The 22,607-nt window shown below is 39.1% G+C and overlaps 1 protein-coding gene across 1 annotated transcript in view; it reads right to left on the bottom strand.

Annotated features, from left to right (window-relative positions):
- LOC139723502 (ATP-dependent DNA helicase RecQ-like) overlaps positions 1–8,230 on the bottom strand; it is a 56,968-nt gene extending 48,738 nt beyond the window's left edge. Inside the window, exon 1 of the mRNA XM_071634741.1 lies at positions 8,109–8,230. Within this exon, the coding sequence (XP_071490842.1) occupies positions 8,109–8,230 (122 nt within the window). The remainder of the gene's footprint in view (positions 1–8,108) is intronic.
- Between the last annotated feature and the right edge of the window lie 14,377 nt (positions 8,231–22,607).

Raw genomic sequence — 22,607 nt, forward strand, 5'->3', positions numbered from 1 at the left:
TACAGTTTGCAGTTAGTCAGGATGTAAAGCATCCCGTTACAAAAAAAAAGAGACCAGTTTCGAGTGTAACTTGAATTTAAATTGCATTAATCAATAAACACTGCACATGACTTACCTTCTTTCAGTACACCCAAAATTTGGCAATGATTGAGGATTGAGATATCAAATTTTTCATCACTGTTGGTCTTACTGATATGACATGAAATCTAGCTTTGTTGAGTTCATCTTATGACGAAATAGATGGTATCTCACTGAATACTTTGAAAACAATCGCCGCCTTTAGCGGTCATGACCTTTTGCCGTCGACGTCCTCTCCCAGCGACCTCGCCGAGTTGTCTCTGTCAGCTTCAGTCGTTTTATCAGTATCTCACTCGAGATGGCTTGCAAAGACGGGGGAAGCACAAACGACTGAACTACCGCATCGTGATTAGGTTGCCGCATGGTATGATGTGAAATGATTGCAGTTACTGGGCAAGTTGTCAGTTTATCGACGCTAAGCATCGTTACACCGATGATTGAGCTTCTTCTGATGATGGGTCACTGACTGGTCAACGGCTTCTCTACGATCGAGGGACGATCAGCAGTTGTCGAGGCTATTATGGCAATATCGATAGGGTCGTTGGCTTTATGACGCTGCCGATAGCGACGAGTAGTTATGTCACGATAGATTGCTATAGTATGGCATTTTATCGCGACCACGGAAAGCAATCCTCGCGTAATGTAATGATCGTACTTTTAATCATTGAAACTGCTTAATTCTTTATGTCAGTTCTGTCATAACACCTTCGGAGATTGCCCAACTTTGATTTTGCACTGTACTTTGCACCTACATTCTCAAAATTAACCTGCATTTCAGAGTCATAGCTCTGGTTATGATAAAGGCTTATTTCTTTATCGTAGTCTTCCGAATGGTTAGTCATAACTGTTGATTATATCTTAATCAGCTGTACAGTTATTTACGTAGACTTCAAGCAGCACTTACAGACTTCATCGCAATGATCATGACCAATATCAAGGAGGTGAAGCTCACCTCCCTGCTAATAAAAGCCATCACTGTGATCGCAATGTTTATCACACCTGCTTCCATCAGCGACATCATACGTGTTTAATCATTGGTCTTGCTCCGAGATGTTGATGGGAATGTATGTATGCGTGTGCGTGTGTGTGTGTGTGTATTTGCCTTGAGATGTAAAAAGACCACTACGTCATGTACCAGCTGTTGCTTTCTTTCAAAATGTCTGCCCAAGCGGAAATAAAAAATCGATAGCCACCTGGAAGGCATCCCATCAACAAAACCCTCATACTTCCTGCCGCTATTGATCGGACAAGTTCCCATTTGTATCACTATTCACCAAACTGTCATATCGCCGCTGATTTATGTTTCTACTCGCGAATTCCTACATCCATTCCGATCGAACAATGATAACCGCACGAGGTGTATGACATCCTGCATTTTGTGCAGAAAATTAACCAATGTTTGCATTTTGCATACACATAGGCGCCTCCTTGATTTTGAACGCGCTTTTTTGCTCCATCGTGGGGGTTGTAATGTATTCAGATTTAAAACCCAACCAATGATAGACACGTCAGTACGCAGAATGGATTCCAAGCCAAATACTAGTACAAATGTTGTAGTTAAAAACTGTAACATTCATATATATTGGATTGTCGTGCATATCTATAACGAAACTGCTCCTGCTATTTGAAGTGTATTATTCTCGTTTATTTTTACCCACATACAAGTTACATAAGTCTGGAATTGATAAATGCATGCGCGATAAGAAAACAAAAGTGTCATCTGCTATCTTTTGGGCAGAAATTTTCTGTTTACAGCCGCGTTTCCCCGTGGCTCCATCTCAATCGCCAGTCAACTTATTGTGGGTGTGAAAGTGTATGACCATTAATTCATCATTTCTTGTATGATCTATGTAATACCTAGAAAATGAAAATGACGTCGTTGTGATACGTCCAATATAAAAACCATATAATTTGTCAGTCATCTTATGAAAATCATTGTAATTCTTTCCTGATTATACTGTTTCCGAAAATTTTGTTTTCACACGTCCACTGTGTCCATTACACTGAGATAACTGTAGTTTGGCAATCCGCTAACAATCCCAACAAAACACCATCATGCACTGCAGTTTTGCAGTAACTGGTTTAACGAGCAGTGGATGATTGTGGCTCGTACGGTAACCTGGCTAATTAAAGGAAGCTATAGGTAGGACTAAAATAGGTACAGAGCAACCTCCCTTGTTGACCAGACGATCGCAAGTAGGGAAAGATTACCGATACCATTAGTGCCGCTATCGATCGTTCAAGCGTATCCGAAACTGATGAGGCACTCTTCCGAATATCCTCCCCCGGTTTTAACGTGGAACCCTTGGAGAACCGATCAAGTCTACTGTGCGTATCGAACCATGCCTGTTTGTTAGATCATAAAACCTGAAACTGGTTGAAAAGATGGGAAGAATGCATAGTTTTAACGGTTCATGGGCACTGTACTTGTAAAAGTTTGAGTCTTACCGGGCGATAGAAACGTCTGTTTTTCAAAAAAAAAAAAGAATCTTGCGGAAAAATAATAGAACAACATAATAGAAAACCAAGGATCAGTTTGATCGACAAGAGCCATTTCAGACAGAAGAAATGATTTTGAAAACAAATTTCTGATTGTGGGTGACTATCATAAATTAAAGGGATCGTACAGTTTCAGTTGAGACCTAATTTCAGATTTCTAACATTTTTGGTGAGATAATGAGAAACCTCTTATGAAATATAAAAGAGCATGTAATTCCATGAGGAATTCAACGTTTACTTGATGAAAATTGGTTTGGAAATGGCTGCGATATCCAAAACAGAGCGATTCTAATAAAGTGTGGGACCCACATTTTATTACGATCGCTTTGTTTTACTTTGTTTTTGGATGTTTCAGTCAGTCCAAGCCCGATTTTCATCGAACAAACTTTGAATTCCTCTTAAAATGGTATGCTCTGTACTATTTCATAAGTGTTTTCTGGGTATCTCGCAAAAAGTTAAAAGCCCAATTCTCATCTCCACCAATACTGTACCATCCCTTTAAATCATCTACGTCAAATGATATCAGGTGCATTAAAGGGATTGTATAGTTCCGGTTGAGACCTAACTTCAGGTTTCTAACATTTTTTGGTGAGATAATGAGAAATCTCTTATGAAATGTGAAAGAGCGTGTAATTCCAAGAGGAATTCAATGAAAATTGGTTTTTGAAATGGCCGAGATATCCAAAACAGAGCAATCCTAATAAAATGTGTGACCCACCTTTTATTAAGATCGCTTTGTTTTACTTTGTTTTTGGATGTCTCAGCCATTCCAAATCCGATTTTCATCAAATAAACATTGAATTCCTCTTAGAATGGCATGCTCTGTACTATTTCCTAAGTGATTTCTTGGTATCTCGCAAAAAAGTTAAAAAGCCAAATCCTCATCTCCACCAATACTATACTACCCCTTTAACAGATGAGGGATAAAAAGTAACTCTGCTTGAAGGCCAAAAATTACAGCTTGAATTTTAACTGCTCTTTGAGGCTTGAAGAAATAGCTTACATTGAGCAAGCGATGAGAATGATGTCTGGAAGTAAATGCGTCACAAAAAGCCATCGCGAATTGCCACAGAGAGTGAAGTAAATCAGGATTACCATTTTGTCAGCGCATGTACAAGTAAATAAAGCTATAGATGCTTGAAGAATTCATGAAGGAAACTAAGAATTTTAGTGAATGACTGGATGTGTGAATGGATCTATATACCATAATTATGTGTGCCTATGGATTAACGATACGCTTGTATAATACGGTTAATGTATAAAATAATGTTTGAAGACATGAAGACGTGAATGTAATACTATGGAAGTAGGAATGTATGAATGTGAAAAAGTATGCGATGTCATATATGAAAGTGTTTTAATGTGCAATGTATGCATGAATGATTGAATAAATGAGCCAAAGAATTAGTGAAGGACTAAATAAGTCTATCCATGCGTATGCTATTTGAGAAAGAAAGTGATTGAATTACATGGTCTTCCTCTCTCTCTCTCTCTCTCTCTCTCTCTCTCTCTCTCTCTGTATAGTATATACATGTATATATATATATATATATATATATATATATATATATATATATATATTTGTGTGTGTGTGTGTGTGTGTTGGTGTGTGTATGTATTTTTAAAGAAATGTTTCTGATGATGAGAGAGGATAGGAAAGATAAAGTGAGTAAACCATGAAATATACAAGCACAATACATGATATTATAAAGGAGACTGTATACCTCCTCTGTCTTGTCGATTTTCCAATTTCCCAGCCCGGAGCACAGCAACACACTCTCAAGATCACACACTCACACTGTATGTGATATCAAGGCCTCTTGCTCTTATGCCTTACATGTAGTTACCATCCGTCGTCAAATTTTAACCTTTTGGGACGGCGCGCGCAAAGTGCATCTGCGATTATTCTCCCCCTCTCGCTCTCGATAATAAAACACTGAATAATTGATCATTTTCATAATTGCGTTGATCGCGCATGGGGGCCGAAGGAGAAATGGCTGCCGTGAGTCAGCGAAAATCGCAGCTTGTCTATATACCACAAGCTTTGCCCGTATAGTTATCAGTGCATGGAGATACTTAGTAAGTGCTTCCACGCATATCCTAGAAGTCACAGGGAAATCGAAGACGGACCACAAAACGACCGTCGTGATTATGGGGTAATTGAGCCGGAAAAGAAGGAGAACAAAGGGAACAATAAAAGAACAAATGAATATGGGGAAAAAAAAATCAAGTAATAGAGACAAGATGATCGTAGCAGTAATGATATAGATGCCAATTTATGTTATCATTTGATGAAATCTTTGAAGGTTCCTTGGCGGTAAGAACGTTGGGTGGCACAGTGCACCACGTATTCTTTCTTTCGTATGCATGTGGCCGCCCACCCCCGACGTTTCATCAAGCTTGTTTCCTGCCGTTTTCAAGAGAGTTATTACTAGTATTTGACTACGGATTACATTTCATGTCCAATCATTGCTTGTCTGTGACCAGAGCCCTGTTTTTCATAAAGAGATGCAATCAAACAAAATCAAACATAAGCGAGGTATCAGCCAATCAGAATTGAGTATTCAAAGACTTTAAAGGTATAATTTGTTATTCGCAGATGAAACAAAAACCCATCATTGGTGCTTTAAAGTAGTTCTAAAATGTGAGTTAGGGATAGAAACAGCCACTGTAATATTTTGAATCAATAAAATCAACGCTAAATATTATTAAATAAAAGTGAACAAAAGTTATAATAAAAATGTTTCCAGACTAAACCATCTACAGTTACGCTTCATTGAGAGAAATACTGATATCTCGTTATATTTTAGGCTTTATTGCAACAACAAAAAAGAAATATATATATATATATATATATATATATATATATATGATAGGATGTTTTGTGGTACAACAGACCTATACACATATACATGAAATGTGATATCTTGAACATTTTTTATATCACTGCTCCCAAAGGTAAACAGGACCTTTAATATCATTATATGTTTGAGGGTTGTTTTTTTTTTTTTTGCTCATTTTTGTATCTGAACTTTACTGCAACTGGGCCCAGGAAGAATAATAGCGTTGTTCACAGCGCGTATACCATGAGGAAGAGGTAGCAGAGCGAACGTGTCTTTGTAAATAGTGGTAAAAGCACCCTAGGTGGCCCAGTTCATATGTAATGTATCTATTTGTCTGTCTATCTATCTTTGTGTCTTTGTATATCTCTGTTTCTCTGTCCTATCTCTCTCTTTCTATCTATATAGTATCTATATATGTGTGTATATATACACACACACACACATGTAATAGATATATATATATATATATATATATATATATATATACATGTATACATGTATATATATTTACATGTATATATATGTATATATATATATATTTATATTATATATATATATATATTGTATTTGCTCCGCGTATTGGCAGTGCTAGAAATAGCAATAATAATGTCACAATAGAGAAATGCATTAAATGCCAATTGCCTTAGCACTTTCATCCCTGACGAAGGGGGAGGCCCCCGAAAATTCGGATTTTGAATTGAAATCAAGGCAATTGACATTTAACGCATTCCTCTATTGTGACATCATTATTGCTATACATGTATATATATATATATATATATATATATATATATATATATATATACATATGAAGAGTTTGAATGCAAAAGCTAACGCCATTACATTCTCTCTTTTTTAGAATAAGGTTATAATCAGATGACACAAAAAAACAACAACAAATCTTTTCAATGACACTGCACTCGTCTCATAGTAAGAGATATTTTGGAAGATATCAATATGATCATTTTTTTTTAATTATATCCTTTGCTTTTTTGAAGCTTCAACCTGTGATATCTACAATGAATTTAAATAGATATATCGGCTTTTTACATTTAAACACCTCATATCATAATAATATGTTACATTGCGTGCGTGGGTGTGTATAAATATCTTTAACTAAAATGTGATTGTGTTCCTATACACATGAAATTGACCATTGAGACCTTTGACTATATTCGTTTTTTTTTTTTTTTTTTGCTCGTAGTCTCGGGCGACGAATCACACACATACACATGCAAACACAAACAAATAAGCAAACAAATAAGCAATTGAAACGAACCCCAAACAAGCTCACTCCACAAGTACATAGACAATATTCTACGCACACTGTGCCTTCTAGCATTTTACGCTGGCAAGTTGGGAACACAAACCCGAGGCGGAAAAAAGCAACAAAGTAAATGTAGCCGTTCCACCCCCTCCCCTTCTCGAGTTTAGATTCTCTCCTTTAAGAAGTGGAAAGCGAGCTCGTTTGTTCTCCCCCTCGCACTCCATTTATTGCTAATTTGGAAGGAAACCTGGCAATGTTAAAATTTTATGTGGAGCAGCCTGCCGTCCATGTTATTTCATTCACATGTTATTAAAGTTTGACTTACCCCGAATGTACAGGGTGTAGCAAAAACACTGATGTACTGTGGTGAAAACACAGGAGCGTGAAGGCGTGCGAAAATAAACGTGCAAGGAGAGATGCTAAGCTGATGTAAAGTGAGAAGATGTGAAACAAAAACTCTGCTGTTCAAAGAATAATGGCGCAGAAAACTGGAATGGAAAATGCTGGAATCTAAAGGTGAAGATGTTTAATGAAAGGACAGGAGTTTAATCTTGATGATATCTAACTGACGGTTTAAGGGCGTAATGTATTTTCTTCTTTCTTTCTCTCTCTTTCAAACACACACACACACACACACACACACACACACACACACACACACACACAAACACACAAACTAACAAACAAACACACACTTGAAAAGTATCGGTGAAGAAAGGTGTAGCAATAAGGTAAATTCAACCTGAAGAACAAACTGAATGTGCCCGTGAATTAAAGCTTTTCAACTCTCTGCTTTCTTTTCTTTCTCTCTCTCTCTCTCTCTCTCTCTCTCTCTCTCTATATATATATATATATATACAATGTATATATATATATATATACAATGTATATATATATATATATATATATATATATATATACATATATAAAGAGAGATAGAGAGATAGAGAGAGAGAGAGAGAGAAAGATAAAGACATATATGTACACATATTTCATTATCGTATACATACCATATATAATACCACATGAAAAGATATCATAGCTACTAGTACTTTCAAACATAGATGACTCAAACAGTGAGACATGTAAATAGAATGGAGATGTGAAAACACGGAATACGATGAGGGAGTGAGGAGGAAGAAGCTGGTCAAATTAAACATTACAATAAGAGATGTATAGCTGGTTCGCCTCACCCTGCGTGGCTCTTTCCATTTCTTGGCGTACCCTGTACTCGAGAGTGTATGCACTGGGGGAAAGATGGGGTAGCGCAAGAGTACAGTGGTTATTAATAACATGGAAAAACTGCCGGTCATTTTATCTCATAATGAGCCGCTTGGCTGGGAATGTTCCCCGCCGCTTCCCTCGCCGCATCCTTCTCAATAAAACACGCCTTTGATGCTTGCCGCCACCACCACCATCACGATGAGAGTCCCCCCTCTCCATCCCTCTCCATCTCTTGCTGCTCCAGTCGTATTCTGTTCTCCTCCTCCTCCCTCTCTCCTTTTGCATCTTCGTTTCCATGACGTTCCTTCTCCTCCTCCATTCCGGTTTCTCTCTCTCCATCACATCGTTATCTTTCCTGCATTTACTCAGCAATGCAAAATTCTGTGCACGTTGTTCCCCACCCCTTATTCGTAAACACGGTGTCGATAGTTGTGCACATAGTCAGTTCAACATACACTCCTTCCTATCCTGCCCTGAATGTGTCATTTCGAGATTTTGTCCAGAATTCTTACATGTATGTTTATAAGCTCAGTATAACTCCATGTTAATGCTTGTTACTTCGCGTGCATTGTCTGTTCAGTAAAATGTTCACAATATATATGTTTTGCCAAAGCGTTCAGTTTCGGTCGCAGATTCACTGTGTTTATAAAATTACACCTGTGATGCTAATAACAGCGATCCCCCAACCCCCCACGGCCCCACGTACCCCTTTGGCGCCACCCCTTTGGCTTTATGTTCGATCCTCTTCATCATGGGTACAGCACTATATCAGACTCTTCATCTTACACAGATATTCTTCCGTTTTCGGTCACGCAAGGATGACACCATTTCATCCCCCCCCCCCTCATCCTCTCATCCAATGCCAACTCTATTATCAATCCTGTCGAGATCGAAGCGTAACATTGTGGTCATTAGCTATAGTTTCTCAAAATTCATTAATCACGAGGACACGAAAAGGACAAGCGCCCTTCTCGGTACATGGAAAAAAAACCCCGAAAGGTTGCATGGGGGAAAAAAAAAGAATATCAATCGGGGGGAAAGGACTAGGCGGCAATTCTCCCTAATTGACGTCCCGAAGGAAGGGTACAGTAAAGGGCGTGACTTTGTTATGGCGGGCAGTCCCTTACCGGTGGTCTTTTGATATCTTCTGCAGATGTGATGTGGCCATTTTATGTACGTATATATTCTCCTTCGCAACTTCTCTTTTTCTTTTCACTCTGTCGATTTTTTTGCCCGCCTGTGTGTGTGTGTGACTAATGTTAATGATATTGATAGTCTTCACGGAGTAAACTCAATCACTACTCGGGTGCTCTCCTTTGTTGCTATTTTTATGCGATGACTTTGTTTACAAAGAAAAATCCCGTCACAAACCTGTGAATGTATTGTTTTTGAACCCGTCCGCGCTCTTTGAATAAAAAGATATCGGTAAGGTCACATACCCTGTTGTCTGGGTGTTTAGTGTGTGTGTGTTTGTCTGTGTGAGTGTGTGTCTGTGTGTGATGGTGTGTGTGTGTGTGTGTTTTATTTTGTTTGTATGTATCTCATATTCCACGGCGAGAGATTTGAGGTTTATCACCTGTAAGTGAAAAATGGTGGGTCCATATAAAAGCTACCCTGCAAAGAAAGAAAGAAGAAGAAGAAGAAGAAGAAAAAAACAAACAAACCCTCAACCAGCAAGGTGGTTACTTTCAGTATCATTATGAGGAACACCCCAAAATTACAGGCGAATTACTACGGGGTATATGAGATTCGTATATGAGCTTGTGTGTGTGTGTGTGTGTGTGTGTGTGTGTGTGTGTGTGTGTGTGTGTGTGTGTGTGTGTGTGCGTGTGTGTGTGTGTCTCTGTTGTAGATACAGATAAGATTTTCCTGAGTAAAGTGATACACTACATAAACATCATTAATTGTGCTCCAGTATAGTATTCCCCAAAGATCCGAAACGAGATATGACGATTATGATGATCTAGATCAGGCGTTATTTCTAATTGTGTGTATCATTTGACCGAGAGAGATAGAGGGTGAGGGAAATAGGAAGATAGATACTATAGAAGAAAGATGAAAGACGACAGAGTGGAAAAGAAAGAGGGGAAGAGGGATCATGTCAACAGAAACGCAAAAAAAGCGAAGAGGCCTCTTGAACGCTAAGTAAATGTCTATCGTAAAACCCCAACCATTTGACGAATCGCCCTGCGAACTCAAGATGACGTGTCGCTTTATAGCCCAATAATCTGGAAGCACTTCTTATGTACGAACGAAAGAGAAGAAGGGAAAAAATCCGTTCTTTCTCTCTCAATTGACTCCGTAGAAGTGTAAAAGGCCGACCCAATCAAAGGAGCACTTTATTTTTCGTTTATGGTTCCCCGCACTCGGTACAGGACACCGCTGCTTCGGATGGGCGCTGTGTGCTTAATCGTATTATCCTTAGCCCGTATTGATTTGTTGTGTCGCGAAGTATCCTCATTGCGAGTGGAGCGGTTGCAAATACCAGTACGAGGAAATATCGCGGCCGGTGGAAACACGTTCTCTTTATGGTAATCTCACTCTCCACAAGTGGCGTTACTCTCTCGGATCTGTATCGAAAAGAGCGGTTTTTATATTTAACATTATCTGTCGAGCAGTCTTTGCAGCCGTTTGTGTAAAATGGTGAGTCTACCTGCGGGCGTATGTTAGTACGTGTGTGTGTGCGTCTTCTCATTGTGTATGATAATGTGTGTCATTTGTTCCTTTTTTTGCTACCTCAGTGTATCTGAAAGCTGAGTGTTGTTAGTATTTAGTATTTCACACTCTGCTCTAACTCCGACTAAAAAATTGTCAGTTGATACTTTTTAGCTAACAATGTATACGATTCAACGAATGTCTCCTAAAAAAGGACGTGTAACAGTCAAACTCGTATCCCAACAGGGGAAAAACAACGACACAATCTCGGATGACAGCAAAGTGCTGCTTGACTCGTCTAGCCACTCAGCGTCTGATTTGCAAGCAACTGACTTTCCGTTTACCGTTTGATTGGCTAATTGACTAAAACCCAGTGGTATAGTGGGAAAATGTGGACTCGAGATCAGAAGTTCGTGGGTTCAAATCTCGTTTACAAGGGAACCTAGACATAACAGTCTTCTAGAGGATCAGTGCTTACACTGAAGAGGTTACAACCCCTGGTTTATGAAAAGGTCTTCATCATCACTTTAACTTTTATCAATAAAAGAGAAAGAGCTCAGGCTATTGTGGTTTTTTTTTTCTTGGCAGGTAAAATAAATCCTTATCATGCAGACAAACATGTCTACTTGCTAGTAGAGTACATGTTAGGCTCCGACATTCCCAGCGCATTGATAGGGCCTACTGTTAAGGAAATACACCGTACTCAGCAAGACACTTCGTCGATTTCATAAGTTGTTTTGCAATGGAATGGTTTGGTGATATTCTGGTTCACTGTCAACACTATGTTTGTACACATTTCTTTTTTCAATTTTATGTAAGCACTCAAACATAACGGTGTTTTCTTGCCCTTTCTTGTACTTTCCTGCCCTTACACGACGCGGTCATTCTATACCTCAGAAGATAGTGGTCAATTTAGAAGTAGTATAGAACGCTGTCAAGACATCGACTGATAATTTTCCATTGCGGTATATCGAAAGCTGCCGTTCTATGTCTGCAAGACTGCGGTGGTGATCTTGAAAATCTATGAGAAATCCACTTACACGTCTTCTCTTCACGCAGTTATTGCGCTGCGGACGGAGAACCAACAGCGCAGAAAGTTCGAAAGTTGAAATCAAAGCTATCAGCTTGTGTGCATGTTGTCACTTGTTTCATAGACTTCTTTCAGACGTCTGGGAGCATTTCTGTCTAATTTTTACCCCAGATTTATTGTTTCATGTCTGGTGCACATGTAGGCCTACTGTAAAGTCAGTGTCGCCGTGCTCTGCGCTCGTTCTTTTGATGCGCGGCCGGGCACGGAAGGAGATGGTGCGCATAACGGCCAAGGTTTGCAGCAGACATTGTCCTTGCCAATAACCGCGAACTGCCAGTCGTTTCAGTTCTTGAACTGTTCGGAAATTAACTTATTCAAACGACTCGAGCGAGAATGAGTAAGCGGCGGCTAAGATACTGCTGTGAAATGAATCCAAGGATGTAATCGACCAGTCGTGTCGGATTGAATCCAAGAAGAGAAAGATAGGAGGGAAAAAAGAATAAGGGGTAAAAAAACAGGACAAAAAAAACCCCGCGCTGTTTGTCTCTTTAGCAGACGAATAGTGCAACGACCCGCGGAACTCGTACTTCAGTTTGTATGTGGTAGATGGCACAAATAATTCAGACTCAATTCCAGACGTAAGCTAGTTGTCATGAGTACGTTTGAAAACTGTCGTTCATTCAATTTGCTCTAACACTCTGAAAATCACGCTAACTACATTGTAAAAACAGACATACATTATTGCTCTAGCTTTCACCGTTTTTCGCTGTCTGTTTAGAGTGTATCCTTAGAGGAATTTTGTACATACGTCTGGGAAACAGCCCAGATTGGTTTTGGAAAAATTGACGAAACACACGGTCCTTGGGTCAGGGGTCAAGCTAGGTACGTGTTAGGACGTACATGACAGAGAGTTACGAACTTCGGAATTCAATAAGAAAGGAATTATCGTGCACCAGCGCGAGAGATTCTTGATATTGCCAAAAGTAAGATAGAAACGCAAAGAAAAGAATGTAAACCTACGTGTACGAACAACCATATCGTGTAATCGACACTGAAGCTGCTGGCATAGATATTTTGTGAATATTTTTCTGATTCTTTGCAGTGATGCTATCATCATATAAATGATTGATCTTAGGTGATATTTGTCTTTTAAAATTGCGATATCAAAGAGTCGTTTGCAAAAAGTATTCTTTTTGAAAGACACAAGAAATGGTATTCACGCACATGCTCTCTTCATACAATGTATTCATAAGCTTGAATTCATCAGTTTTCCAGATTTGGTATCATACTAGGAGTTGATTCAGCATAGACATGTTTTTACAGTACGTGTGAACGATCTTCAAAGGACACATTGTCAGGTAGAGTAGAATCATTAGAAGTAACACGTTTTGAGTCGGATGGTATGCAAAAGCCTGTATTGTCATCATAAACTTCTTTTGCTTCATCGGTTCGGGGGGGGGGGGGGGGGGGATCGTTTTTACGTTATCAGCGCTCCGCCTTTTTGCTGTTTGGTTTTTCTGCGTATCTTTGTCGTTTGTTAGATATTATTTTTGTCACGCTGTTGACGAGCCCAGCAATGGTGAGGGGAAAAAAAGCAGTTAATTGAAGCAAAACAATGCCTTCTTCTCAGACCTCCTAAAAAAAAAAAAAAAAAAAAAAAACAACAACAACAACAACACATACAAACAAGAAAACAAAAGGAAACATAAAAGTTATACAGACTTGATAAAGCCATTTTCCCTTTGTCTATATGGGTGCTTTGAGAACCGTAAAGTTCTAAAACAACGTCCCCTTCATTCTGTGCTCTGTTATTTTCAGTTGACACTGCATGGAATGCTAACAGTGTAACCGAAGAACAGAAACAGCTTACGACGGCCAGCCGTAGTGGCCCGTCTGGCTTGACCTTTCTCCGTTGCAATTGCATATGCAGTGCACTTGCTTTCTCCGGAATCCGACTGTGCAAAGCTCGTGTCTTTGCGCTCTGTTTCTTGAATTCAAGTTGTAGCTTATGCGCCGTAGACTTATTCCCGTATAGTTGCAATTGAAAACACGCAACGAAGGCGCTGCACTGTCGCAGGGGATTTTCATTTCCGGGTACAATAAACAAGTCCCGTGCTTTGGATTGTGAAACAGAAAAAAAAAAACCCGGAAAAAAACAACAAAAAAATGGCTTCATGGCAACATTGTCTGACAGCAGTTTCTGCAATGATTGATGTTATGTTCTTAAGCTTAAGTTATAGCAACATTTGTGGTGAAAAGAAATGTGGAAGTATGTTATTCAAACCATCCCCTCATGTTATCCATGAACGAGTCATACAGCCCTTGAGTTCGACACTAAGAAAAAAAAAAAATGCCCACGAGACCGACACATTAAGCCCCGTGGTGTAATGGTAAACTCGTGATTGGCCTTTTTTGCCTAGTGTCGAACTCATGAGCTGCCAATTCAATGGCTTTGGATTTAATGCCAATATATTGATCACTGATGATTTCAAAGTGTTTGCGTAAAAACACGTGTTTAGAAAAAAAGTTTAATCATAATCACAAGTCAATGAGAACATCGTTCATTATTAACCGCGAGAGTTTACTGCAACTGATCGACAAATTGGCCTTCATCAGCATAAATATTCAATTTAGCTAATCAGTATTCCGACTGCACTGAAGAATAGGTGATTATTTATGCTGATAGAGGGCAATTTGTCAATTAAATGCAATAAAAACAACTCGACGTATAATAAGAATCCATTATTTTGAACAACACGAGAGTTATTTAATTAACGTTTACAGAATTAAAAACAAACAAACAAACAAACAAAGCTGGCAGATCCACTAGCGTTCTCGCCTGACAGAAGTTTTCTTCTATTCAGTGTACACCGGTATGCATGAAATCCAAACGTTGAACAAGAAAGTGAATGAAAGGTATTGCTATAAGATAATGAGACGATTGGGTTGCGTAATTTCGTATTCAGCATGTGTGTTATACAGTATTAAAATATGTTCAAATAATTTCCTCAATCATACGTAATATATGAATCATACCCTCTTGTATATAAAAATGTCTCCATTATTTTCTCTGTTACTTTTTGGTAGATACACATTCACTCTCAAATTTCAATATCTAAACTTTATTTTTTTCCAGCTCCAGTGCGAAAACATAATAATCTCTCACAAGGCAAAATTATATTTGTGTATTCTGTGGGCAGACGTGGCGCCGGCCGTTCTTTACGATCAACGATTATGAGGTCAATGTATGTTTTCATACCGCAGACTTGTAGGTCATCGTCATTTTTGTCAGTTTTCATCAGCTACTGAAAGACGCGCCTTCTCCAGACTTTCAAGCCTTTGATATTGACTTTCCATTCGCATTGGACCGGTGTAATGTTTCAATTACGTAAATAATATTGGCATTTAATTTCCGGCCTCGCGAAAAATAGTTTGACTTATTTTTGTCCAGTTTTCACTGTAAGCAGAGGTAGGACTAAAATAATATTCACGATTTGAGGATTCGTACACATTTTCCGGACCAGATGTTAGGCTTACGTCGAATATGATTATGAAGTTATTCGATTTCACCCTGTTCATTTACAAGATAACCGTGCTGTCAAATCAATAATCCTCCATATTCGGCGCAATACGGCAATCCAAACACAATTGCTCTTAATTTCAATATTTGTTTAAGTGACACAAGGTGATTTTGTCGTGGAGTTTACTTCAAAAGGTACAATTAAAAGGAATAGTATATCTCTTAACAAAAATCACATTCAAGAATCTGGATAGAGGGTTTCAATACTGTCGTATATTCAAAACGCATACTACGAACCCTGGCGCTGTAATTCCATTGTTCAACACATATCCTCGTGGATAATTTGATGATGATTAAAGATGCAGCAGTTGCGAGGGCGTATAACAGGCAATGGCCTATAGATGAAGTCCACCTGTTCGGCAGGTTATGGACCAGATACGCCATTGGTCATGACCCTAGCTTGGGCAACTCTCCGTGATTGCTTCGAAATTGATCCCTTCACACATAACACAGACGACTGATGAGTGTGTGCGTAGAAAATAATATGCCACTTTTCTTGATCCCACGCATGCATTTAGGCGTTACTTCGTTCCCCAGTGGCACTCGAGAGCTCAGGCGTGAAAGAAAATCAGGGGGGACGTTATTCCCTCGTCCTGGGGTTATGAAAATTTAATGTTTCCATTTCGGAGAGGGTTCCCTGACACGGATAACTTAGCACGACGAGCACTTCAATCTTTTCTTCCATTTCTTTTTTTTTTCTTTTTGCCAGGAGACAACTTCCAATTAGGATGAAGGCAGGATAATATGGGACGCGAAAAATAGGCGAGAATAATGAGCTCCGTGCGTATGTGTAGGCCTTGTCTGATGGGAAGTAATTAGAAGACCCCTCGCAGCAGAACACCGTGTGACTTTGAATCTTTAGGCAGCAGGGTATCTCAAACAACTGGCTAATCAGAATTTAGGCATTTGTACCACTAATAATGATATTTTTATCTTAAATAAGGACGGTTGTATATCACATTTTCAACGCTCACCGCCAATTATTTGACCATCAAGGGCTGATATTGTTGCCAAGTTGTAGTGCCGCAAACTTGTATATATATTGCCTCGTGTCTCCCGACATCCAACTCCACACTGACTTCTCTTGATGTGGAGAGTCCGGATGTTGAGAAGATGCTCAGAACTGTTTGATCAAAATAAGTATGTCGGAATTTTGATCATTTTACTTTCTTTTCTGCACTCACTAAAGCTCCATCCCCTGACAAAGAGCAACTTCACGCCTTTCGTGATGCCGTCAACAATAAAGTCAGCTGAAATACCACAATATTTGATTTGTGTTATACATCTAACCTTGGCTAATGCTCAAACTGGCAATAGCAAGACGGGTTTCATAAAATAAAACGAACCCATAACCTTTCATTTATGATAGTCATTACTATGTGGAAAAAACATTCTAGGATTTAATCAATTGAGTCTTTGCATTGCAAATAAACAGTGTTATCGTTGCCCTTTCTACAACTTGTTCAAGTGAGTTCTTGGAAGGCAAGAAAGACCTTTTTGGGTGGATGGGGCTGATGGCAGAAAATGAAAATGATTAAAACATTTGATATTTATTTTGATAGAAACGTTTCCTGAATTTGTAATGTCAAGGCCCATATTCACGTCAGTAGAATCAACATGGAGGAGTATTTTACAGGACCAGTACTGGATGTCAGGGGCCTGTTTAATACGACAAGAAATTATTTTGTGTATGAAAGCACGGTACGAGTGTTGAATTATGTTTTCCTCATTGGTTTCATATTTGCCACTTACTGTAGCATTAACCTTCTGTAAGTGCTGTTAAAACATCACTTGAAAGCGCTGTGAAGATGATCTTGACGACTGGCTCTCTGGTGTGTGCAGACGATCTCCACATTCTTCGTTGGCGTTATATTGTCTCCAGCAACTGCTTCTTATCATTGTTAGATGTATGAAGCCGTAAAATCCCGTGTTGCAAGCGACTCTTATCCTCCAAAACAAGGCCTAATCACCAGGCTTACTAACAGGATACCTACCTGACGTGTTTTGTTACGTAATCAGTTTTGAGGGAACCGCTGAGTTCGATTGTTTGATATTTGTTAACTGTCTTACTGTTTATATTTGTCTAGCAATATACATGTAATTAGTGGTGTGAATGTCATGTGTTCCCAGTCGTATTGTAACACGAACGATAGTTCACGAATTTCTGCGTTCTAACGGCAATTCTCAACCAACAAGACTGCAATGATTAACGGCAAGGGCCTTCCATGTTCTTACAGATTTTGCTATATATCAAAGATCAACCGCTTCATTCTGTGACGTCACATCACAGGGCGTATAGACAATAGAGCCCAATAATGATAATGCATGTAATAGAGTGTAAGATAGCAATGCACCAGTCCCACTGTCACTGCGTAAACATGGTTAAGGCGATGACCGCTGACAGGATGAGAATCGTTTAGCAATGAAGTTTGATATTACTCCTATTTGGAACTAGGACCATGAATCATTAAGTCTACGAAAATAATCAATACATAATACTGCAACGCATATTTGTCCAGTTTTGGTAAACTGTTACGGTTAAATTGAGCTGGGAGCATCCCTTACTACATTATCCACTCTTGATAAACTTCTCTTCCAAACCCCTTTTATATGAAGTGGACTGTCGAAAGCTTTATACCTTGCAGGGTTTATCCGAAGAAATCATCTCTTCCACAAATTATGCTGAGCGTAGGACTTTGCAGTATTCTATATCATTATTCCATGTTTCTTCAGTCAAATTGATTCACGTTTTGTGTCACACCCTTGGAGATTGCACATGGCTTTTCTTTAACGAAAAAAGAAAGAAAAGAAAACAGCTACAAAACAAAGTGGATAAAGCACGTGCTATTGCGTTTCTCTTATACAGTAGAAGTACGGATAGCAGATGGCACGCTCAGAAGCGCAGACGACAAGGCAAGTTGCTTGGATTTCGCGCGTCGACTAGTTGAAGACGAGGGCAGAAGTATAGTTGGTGAGAATTGCACTTGCCGTGTTCAAACAACTTTTTTTTTCTTGCTCTCGCCTCTTCTTTTCCTAACAACTAGTCAACTTGCCGAGTCCCGACAATTCGTCCTTACGTCCGCACTTCTCCGTTTCCGTTAGACAGCTGCGTGGACCTTGAAAGTACAACCGAGGAGCAAATGCAATGTACAACGGCTTACGCGTATCTCCATGGAGCACGTGGGCGACTTCTTCTAACGTGTACGCATCGATCTTGAGACGACCAAAAGCTAGCTCCTTAAGAGGTCTGGAGGAAAGCTAGCGGATGGTCAACCCTGTAAGCCTACTCAAGGGGCGCCATGCCACCCTGATCTACATCGTCCTTCACTAATTGTCTGCAAGAATCCATAGTAATTTGCCATGAAAAAACAAAACAAAACAGGAAAACGTTCCGTTAGCTCAATTGAATAAACACCTATAAGTTATTTCGATCGAAGTCTTGCCGCCTACAGATGAGAGATACGGATTCATGCGCTGGCTTGATTTCAGTTACTCTCTCTTTAACCACACGGCATTGTTCCTTACGTACTCAAACGTATGGATAAATCAAGCAATTCGGGCGATTTTGTTTTCTTGTTGTGAGAATGCGGTAATTGAAGATGGAATATTTGGAGGTGAAAAGTTTCGGATCACTAAATCGTGATCACCATTCCTCTCTGCTCTGCCTCCATCTTGTCTGACGAATCACGTAATTAACGAATCACGTGATTGATGTAGCGGTCGACCTCTCTGTCCTCCACAAGCCCTCGTCGATTTATAAACCTCTCATCATCACTTCAAGTTATCTCAAAAACTCCACACCACTGTCGTTCGTCCTGCTCCTGCTGCCTTTGAATCTCACTCTCGGTATCTCCTCCTCCTCCTCCTTCTTCTTCTGTTTATCCATCATCATCATTATCGTCGTCGTCATAATAATCATCATCATCATCATCATCATGATCATCATCATCATCATCACCGTATAGTCATCATCATTAGAAACATCATCATGTTCTTCATCACCATCATCATCACCATAACCACAGAGTCATAATTTTTTCCCAAATCAACAAGCCATCTTCTTCTTTCCTTTTCTTCATCCTCCTCCCTCTTCTCTTCGTTTTCTTCTTCTTCAAAATCACCATCAGCACCATCTCCGCGATCATCATCATCATCATTATCATCATCATCATCATCATCATCGCGATCGTCATCATCGTAATCATCATAAACCTCTTTATCATCTTCTTTCTCCCCCTTCTCCGCATCATCCATTGAAGTCATTCTTACGTCAGTAAAAGGTTTATGGTTTGTATCATTGCATGCTCAACACTCATCTGTAGAATATAGACCGCCCAAGAGACAAGTAAACGATTTCGAACTTATGTATAATGTTATTCACAGTACCGCTGCATACAAGATCATCCATCGCAGCTATGCGTCGATGAAAATTTGATTAGCGAGTTTAATACTATATCGCAGACGACAAGACTATTTATTATCACGCGAAGAAGATTATTTCGAGGCCTACTTATTTTTGTATGTATCTCTGTCTCAACGCACACTTTTTCTTATCCGTACATATGCGTGTACTTTTATAATCTTTGCTTTTGATATGGTTGTACAATGTATATTATATGTGTGTTTAAGAGACTGCCGTGTTCATTATATTCATTGCTGAATGTGGTTCCTATATTTTCAATATTTTTACATTCTGTTGTTGTAGGGCCTACTTTTGTTTTGTGTTTTGCTGCTGCAATTGAACCATACATTGCAGGGTTTCATACATGGATGAATGTGTGCTATTGATGTACGCGCTCCAAAACAAGATGTTTGTGTAAGCTCATTTTCCTTTCCTTTCACATTGGTCACAAAATAGACATCACTTCCATTTCCAAGCCCCCGAAATTCAATTGATGAAGATCCCACTGTATTCAGCTGATGGTATAGCCAGAAGAGCACCAATTTTTGAAACGTTCTTTTTTTTTAAATATCACTCTTTTATTTGTGCAAAATATGCAATGCGGTGTTGAAGACTTTGTACCTTTTCCGCGTTTTCGAGTGTGTTGATGTTTATAAAATATGATAACCAGCCAACCGTGGTGCCCATTGTTCAGTGTCGCATTATCATTTTGTAAGCTAATAGATATTATTCCGACCGCGATTTCCGAATATGCACGGGAGAATATGCACGGCATCATACACACAAACATGCAGGCAGACTGTCTGATGGGTTGTACTATTCAAAAGGTCATGCATTGTCCCAAACTCGAGCCTCGCGGCTCGCCGCAATTCAGTTGAGTTGCCAAAGACAAGAGCTATTGTGTGGTAATCATTTTCACAAATTGGTAAGTGCGTCCTATATAACGCTTTAATTTAGCAGGTGTAATATGGCGAGGAATCGATGCAAAAGTATGGACGTAAAAGAAAAAAAACAACAAAAAGTAAAGTAGTAGAGTGTATATAAAGATAGACAATGGATGAACGGGAGAGAGAGAGAGAGAAGGGGGGGGGGATGTAATCCAAGTAGTTTATTCGTCCACAAAACTTGCTTATTTTTCCTCAAACAAAAATATAAGATGCCCCCAATCTGTTGTATCATATCATTATAATCATAAAAGCTTGCAAATGAGGTAGTATAAAATCTCGATATAAATTACACACGCAAAATTTGACAATAAAGTTTTGTCTTTCTCCGTAAGAATGTGCACAAAAGTGTTCCTTTTATGTTGGAGCCATAAGTCCCAACACTTCGCTTCAGTTCGTTATATTTCCAACCAGGTGTAAATGTAAAATTAAAAGTTACTGAACTTGTCCTGACTACACGAAAGGGCCTTTCGTTTTCTCCAAGGAAAAAAGTGATTTATATTAACACATACTACTCTCACATTAATAATGACTATCTACGATATGAGTACAGTGTACAAGAAAGTAGGGCGGGTTGATTGTATCAGGGAGGTGGGACTTCCCACCTCCCTGATTGTATCCACAGCACTTACAGATGCCTTGTAGAGATACGGTGGTCGTTGCTATAGTAAGATGAAAGAGTATACTGTACTGCCTGGCTTTATGACGTCATCAGTTGAAAGATTCGGTCGTGCTAGAGCACCAGGATTCCCTTGTCTCAAAGAGATTTGCACATTGAAATTTGATAATAACATAAAACAACATTTCCCCATAGTATTTGACATGCAAGATGTGGAAGTAACGTGAATGTATATCGCATAATGAATATTGACAACAGCTAGCATACAAACCATCCTATCTAACTGTACATCTAGGTATGATATGTAAATCATTGGTTGGATCGAGAGAATTCTTTGACAGTGCCCTGTGGAGATGGAGTGAATGAATGAATCTTAGATGATTGTCGCGATTGATCAATGTACTCTTAACCCGTTCTCTGTCAATGAGTCAAATGTGCACAGATAATAACACACAAACATATGGACCGATAAGCAGTATGACACACAATGGGTTAAACGCAGCATTCTCATTGTCATACATGAGTATCCGAGCGGAGTATTTTTATTACATTAATGCATATTTTAAAGGGAACGTATAGTTTTGGTTGAGGCCTAGCTTCAAGTTTCTAACTTTTTTTTAGGTGAGATAATGAGAAACCAACAATGAAATGTGAAAGAACATGTAATTTCAAGAGGAATCCAACGTTTATTTGATAAAAAATGGTTTTAAAATTGATGAGATATCCAAAACACAGCGATCCTAATAAAAGGTGGGACCCACCTTCTATTATGATCGCTTCGTTTTACTTTGTTTTTGGATGTCTCAGCCATTCCAAAACCGATTTTCACCAAATAAACTTTGAATTCCTTTTGGAATGGTATGCCCAATAGTATTTCATAAGAGGTTTCTTGGTATCTCGCAAAAAGCCCAATCCTCATCTCCACCAATACTATACCACCCCTTTAAGCTGTTCTCTATTCACACGGCGGAAACACACACACACAAATGTGGCTGGTAATCTTCAGTTTGTAGGTCTGAAACTTCGAAAAATGTGTCAGTAACGGTGTCAATGTGTCGTGTTAGCGTATCATGTATGTTTCATAGCAAAAAGAAAGAAAGAAAAAAAATTGAATATAGAAATTGAGATAATGAAAGAAAAAAAAAACATGGAGAAGAAGTGCTCTTATGGCCTATATCCATGGCAGGTATGATGCATGTCCTACTGCATATACCATACCCAACAAAATATCAGGTTGTAGTAGCACGCAGCTGTTTGACCCGACATTTGTCGCAGTCCTTTGTTACTTTGTGGGCAACGTTGATCATGGGATCCCGAATATCACAGGCACCAATCCTGATCGTATTCACGTGTATAGACGTTGTTCTCATCCCACTAAGTACCTGTCATACCTTGTTACACTCCCCATCGGGAACACGAGCTGCAACAGTTACACCGGTGCGAGCAAAAACCCCTTGATACAGTTT

This window comes from Diadema antillarum, unplaced genomic scaffold (genome assembly GCF_040938485.1).
Source record: "Diadema antillarum isolate AM-2024a unplaced genomic scaffold, OU_Dant_1.0 scf00000192, whole genome shotgun sequence".
Lineage (NCBI taxonomy): Eukaryota > Metazoa > Echinodermata > Echinoidea > Diadematoida > Diadematidae > Diadema > Diadema antillarum.